Raw genomic sequence first — 6,114 nt, 5'->3', positions numbered from 1 at the left:
CTTTTCAAACTGAATTATTAATCAATTTTACATAACTTACTTTCAATCAACATCAGAAATGTCTGAGTCATCGCTATCTGTACCAAGTTGAACGACAATGGGTTCCATAATGATATCTGCCTGTGATTCTTTCTAAATTCCACATATTTTCTTCTTCTTTCTGCGTGTGAAAGATGCAAATTTGCCAGTTCTCTTGGGTAACGTTATTTATGGCTTAGTGGAAGAGCACTTTTACATAACTTAAAAGTAGTATTTCTACGGGTTCTATGGTTACGAGACATTTTATCAAAAACGTATTTTAGAAATTTTTGTTTATGCTGTCCTGCAATATTTAGTAACTCCGGCTTAACCATAGACTTGTAATACCAAATTTCTTTCCTATCTAGCCATTTACTTATTTCTCCTTTTCGCCAACTTATCGTTGGAAGCTTTTCTATTTGATGACTTTGATAGGAAGCATTATCTAAAATGATTATTGAGCCAGGTTCAATTTTTGTCAATATGAACAAAAACTAAGTTTCAAATTTCTCAGTATCCATGTCCTCGTGAGAATCTCCAGATTTTTTGGATTCAAAAACTGAGAGTCCTCCAGGAAAAAACCATGTTCACTACCAATATGTGTTATTATTCGATGTTGGCCCTTACTTGATGGTGCTTTTAGACCCGTAGAGAGACCTTCAAGGAACGCTTGTCGAGTGTTTTTAATATTTAAATCGTGCCAAACTTTGTTTGCCACGATTAATTGTGGCAAATTAATTGTGAAACACTTGGAATGTACTCAAGAAATGGCTCAAATTACAAAACTTACTCTTACTCAAAATCAGAATTATCCGAATCATCGCTCTCGTCATTAAGTTGGACTATAATCGGTCCCATAATTACATCTACCTGAATATCTACATCCCACATCTTATTTTCTATTTTCTTGACGTGACCGATGCACTTTCGCCAGTTGTCTGCGGTAACGTTACGTATAGCTTCATTGAATAGTACTTTAACATCACATAATTTAAATGTAGTATTGCGACGTGCTACCTCTGATTTCACTTGTGCCCAAATCAATTCAATTGGATTCAGCTCACAATGATATGGTGGTAATCGATGAACAAGAACTCCGCGACTAAGAGCCATTTCGTCAACAACATATTTATGATATTTATGTTTATCTTGTCGTGCAATATTTAACAATTCAGGTTTAATCATTGATCTGTCATAAGCGATTAGTTTCATATCCAGCCAATCAATGATTTGTCTTTTTCGCCAGCTTGTTGTTGGGAGCTTTTCTACCTGTCGACTATGGTAGGGAGCATTATCTAAAATTTTTACCGAACCCGGTTCTATTGTCGGTAATATGGACGAAAACCAAGTTTCAAATCTCTGAGCGTCCATGTCCTCGTGATAGTCACCAGATTTTTTTGACTCAAAACATAAAAGTCCACCAGGAAGAAAACCAGACTCACTACCAATGTTTGTGATAATTAGACGTCGACCTTTACCTGATGGTGCCTTAAGGCCTGTGGATAATCCATCAACAAATGTTTGTCTACTGCTTGTAATATTTAAATCGTGCCAAACCTTGTTTACAGTATGGCCTTCATTTAGCCATGTCTCGTCTAAATAATAAATTTTTCTCTTCTCGGTGCGATATTGACGAATTTTTTTTATATAATTGCGTCTCCATATAACGACTTCACTTTTTTCTATGAGACTGCTTTGTCTACATCGTTTCATATATTTGAAATTCATTAAATGAACTGTGCACAGTAATACTTCTCGTGAAATTTTTGGCAAACTATCGTCGCTGTCGATTTCTGCAGAGATTTTCTTCAATGTGGGAATTTCATTCCGAAAGAAAAACGAATGAATTTTTTGTCGAATGGCTCTTTGATTCCTTTCTTATTTTCTTTTATAATCTTATAAATACTGCTCTGTGAATCTTTCGTCAAGAAACTGCAAAGAGAAACAGCATCCGAAACACCCATATTGTCACGTTTTTTAAGTCCATCAAAAACATTTATAATAATGGTTTTTACCTCCGGAGTTAAAACTGTACGAGGACGTTTGCTACAGCTTATTAAATTACCGTCGGCCATAGTTTTATGAATAGGATACCTGAAAATGAACAGTTTTTATCGAATTTAAAAACTTAAAATTTTTGATAAAATACATGTTGTATTTATTTAAAAAATTAATATAGGTACCCAACATATTGCACGTCTATTTTAATGTAAATAAACTAAAACAGCGTTTGTTGATAATATTTAAAAGGTACCATCTCCCTTTTAAAATATTTGTGAAAATTTACTTCAAAAGACAAATCTAATCTTCAGTAACAACAATGAAGTCGATGGGAATGATATAGAAACGGTTAAAGTACTTAAGAAAGTTAAGATACGAAAATCATACTCACGGAGTACCATTTGAATGAATGCCACGACAAGACAGATGGAGAGTAGGACGTCCCCAACACGCTGTACGGATTATTTAACAAAGATAAATATTTCCTGAATGAAAGAAGTGCAAAATATTAAAAAATGGAAGCGAATAAAGGAGGCCTATATTCGGTAGTGGACAACACAGGCTGCAAGATGACTCCAAGACCATATATTTTAAACAAAAACTAAAATTCCCCTCATTTTTTTAAAAATTTGCAATACTTTATTAATTAATACAAAACATACACTACTATTTAGATACTAAATCTCTTTAATATTTATTTATTTGCACATTGGGATCACATTTTAAAATGGACACTTTTTCTAATGCTATGCAATTGTTTCTAAACCTCTCAATCAGTTCAACATGAACCCATAATTTTTTGTAAGCCGAAATAAACTGGCGAACTGTTGTGTTATTATTATCCCCCTTGTGATCTAATACTTCCAAATAAATAGTTCTATATGATCCTGGGAGAACTTATATAATGGTAAAAAAGTTGATATGCCCGAAGTTAATAATGATTTGTATAAAAGATATAAACTTTTTATGCATACTTTAAGACCTCAAAATTATGTGTGGCGAAGAGTGCCTAACAAAAGAGTGTAAAAATATTTCGTTAGCTCAGAATTATACTGTTGTATGTGCAGTAAACTAAGTTTTGAGAAAAACAAAAAACAAAAAATGCTTCACTGTAACGGAGAAACGGGTACACCTAGTTTTGTATCGCTTTAAAGTTTGCTAGTATTAATGTATTTATTTACATTTAGAAGACAAAGAATATGAAAAACAATGTTTTTCTCGAAATTTTTGTAAAACAAATAAAAACACATACAACTATGTAATTTCATTTTTTTATTTAATATACTAACATACAACTTTGTGATGAAAATAATTGTGAAATATATGGTTGTAACTTTACAGAAAAAGATAAAAAAACGTGTTTAATAAAGTTATGTTTACGTGGTATACACACCATACATATTGTTTTTGGGGAGTATAGATGTATAATAAGCTTTATCCACTTCTGGCATCCACTGAAACATACTTTTGATGGCCTGAACTTTGTTTTGAGGAAGTAATCCTGTGACTAATGAACGAGTTGGTTCCTTGATAAATTCTTTCTTTTCGCAGTTAGTTCTAGTAGGCCGAAAATCGCGGATGGATACTTTCTTCCAGTCACTATGTGCGTGACTCACTTTATATCCCATTTCAAATATGGATTGTGAAAATTGTAATGCAACTACTTTAGTAAATGGTATAATCTTGTAGTTATATTGCAGAGCATACGATTTGAAGTCCTTAAAATCGTTTTGTTTCAACTGCATTATCTTGTAAGGCTTTCTAGAACTCACCTTTAACAGCAACCGTAAAAGATATAACGGAGAATAATACTCTGCTTTTTTTAAAACTCTCTCTATGCAGCTGTGAACTGCATCTATCTCTTGATTACACGAATACCTGGAGTTGAAAACTTCATTAGTATGGATTCGATGTTTGAATTCTTTTTTAGAAAGGACGCAATCGCTGCAGACCTCAGGGAATTTTTGTATTGTGGTACACAACTATCACTCCACAATACTATGGTTTTCATATTGGGATGATCTCTAAAAACAGCTTCTAGAATTTTGATCAATGCACTTGCTATATCGTTGCCACTTCTACCCATAAGAGCTTCACTCCACAAGGCACAGTACACTTGTTTCGTTTTGGATAATATTGCAGTTAAATTGTAAACATTTAACTTACTTTTATAAAAGTTACTTACTTTAGCATGAGGACAGCTCAAGACATTTTGTAAGTCAAACACCAAAAAATTATTGTGAGTTTCTCTATCTTTCGTTTTTTCTTCACGAGCCGCATTCTTTGCTTGTATATCGATGGCTTAACTTGCATAGCGGCTAACTCCGTTTTTTAAAACTTTACAGGAACACAAAAAAACTTCTTAAAAAAATTAATACTTACAATATCAATATTCCAAAAATCTATTTGTTACCTATTTATATTGCAATTTGAAGTTTATAAAAAGCGTGAAAAAATATTTTGATTAAATAACAATTATTTAAATTTTTGGAGTTACCCTGTTTGTAATCAAAAGAAAATAGTAAATAATCGGAGTTTCCCACTTTTCTCTGCATCATATTATGGAACCTCTTTAGGAAAATGAAATCAATCTGTAAGTATATTTTTGTTTACTTTTATTTTATATTCAAGTATTTTATTTTTATTATACCATAGAATATTTTATTTATCAGTCTTCATTTGGCACATTGTCGTAGTAGTCCCTGTAGTCCACCGGCAAGGTACTTTTTAGTTAGGGTTTAACTGAGACCATTTTATCACATCGCTGTGACAGTAACTGCCATTCATCTGTAAACCGTAACTTAAAGTACAGGTTCCCTTGTTTATATTGTAGGGCACGAATATCTGTGACCTAAAAATCAAAACATTAATAATTTAACAATGTTTTCGTCTTTTGTATTTGTAGAAGACCAAACAAAATTAACATTAAAAGTACCTTGGCATCTTCTATGGCTTTTCCTGGTCTTATAAGATACGTTGTAAGGTTTAGGATGTTTGCGAGCTCTAACACAAACTTCTGCATATTCAGCTGGTACATGAATTATTTTGTTTTTCAGTTTCCTCTCTATGGTGGCATGCATTGAGTCCGCTTCCATCTGGGTATGGCCTACCTCTAGATATTTTTGCTGAATTGTGACATTGTTTAATGTTGCCACGTTTAGTAATGCATTTACCAATATTACGTTTCTATTGTGCGCTGTACATCCATCGCTGTACAATATAATTTTAGTATCCTGTCCAGGTTCTCTGTGGATACTCGGCAAAAGTTTCTCCGTGATAAACTTGACAATTATGGTAGCATAATTGTCAGAGGATAAACGACCTTTGGTCTCGTTCCAGAGATAACAAAATCCCTCTTTATTTTTTATATTAAATATACAGAAATTGTGCGTGCATATCTTAGCTTTATAATATAGATATGACACAATAGATTAGGGTGCCAATAACACAGCTTGTGTGTCAGAAAAATACAGAATATTTCTGAATAATTTTACATAAATAGTGGTTTCTTATAACTAAACTGTAACAAATTTCTAGAATTACGGACATCAACTAAATAATTCATTATCATAACAAATCTAGCTGTTACTTCAACTCCCTTCAATTGCTATAACTGCAGGTCCTCTGAACAAAAGACCAAAGCAGATGCAACGCTTTTGTTAAATAACTGTGATACCAAGACTAACTTTCATTTTTTGTTTATAAAAAGCTATATACTGAGATCTTAATTTATTAGCAAGGTGAAATGATTCTTTTTCTTGCAAATTGTGAAACTCTTTCAGGTAGTTCCACAATATAACTTCATTGTTATCATCGAACATGATATCCATTTCTCCAAAGGAATTACGAACTAATTTTAACATATTGTGGCAAGGATCCAAAAACAGTTCATCATCACCATATGAAGGATGCTTAAAGCTCGTTTTTAAATTTGTATGGTCTAGAGACTAAACTTTTTTTTCTCCTGCAGTTTCTTCTATTAAAAAATTTTAAACTTAAATCTTGAAATGGTCATTGATACATTTCAGCAAGAAAACACAGGCGTTATTTGCGAAGTGGCCTCTTGAGATCCTGTTCCCATATCGATATAACCCT

The 6,114-nt window shown here is 32.7% G+C and overlaps 1 protein-coding gene across 1 annotated transcript; it reads right to left on the bottom strand.

Annotated features, from left to right (window-relative positions):
- Positions 1-810: 810 nt before the first annotated feature.
- Positions 811-1,731, bottom strand: LOC140450487 (uncharacterized). Its single transcript, XM_072544134.1, has one exon. It carries the CDS (start codon positions 1,729-1,731, stop codon positions 811-813), a length of 921 nt encoding a protein of 306 aa, XP_072400235.1.
- Positions 1,732-6,114: the final 4,383 nt, after the last annotated feature.

The sequence above is a fragment of the Diabrotica undecimpunctata genome, chromosome 9 (assembly GCF_040954645.1).
Source record: "Diabrotica undecimpunctata isolate CICGRU chromosome 9, icDiaUnde3, whole genome shotgun sequence".
Classification (NCBI taxonomy): domain Eukaryota; kingdom Metazoa; phylum Arthropoda; class Insecta; order Coleoptera; family Chrysomelidae; genus Diabrotica; species Diabrotica undecimpunctata.
This window is presented reverse-complemented; position numbering and strand designations above follow the sequence as displayed.

Coding starts and splice junctions, on each gene's coding strand:
- LOC140450487 (XM_072544134.1), bottom strand. CDS start 1,731: ATGAAACGATGTAGACAAAGCAGTCTCATAGAAAAAAGTGAAGTCGTT.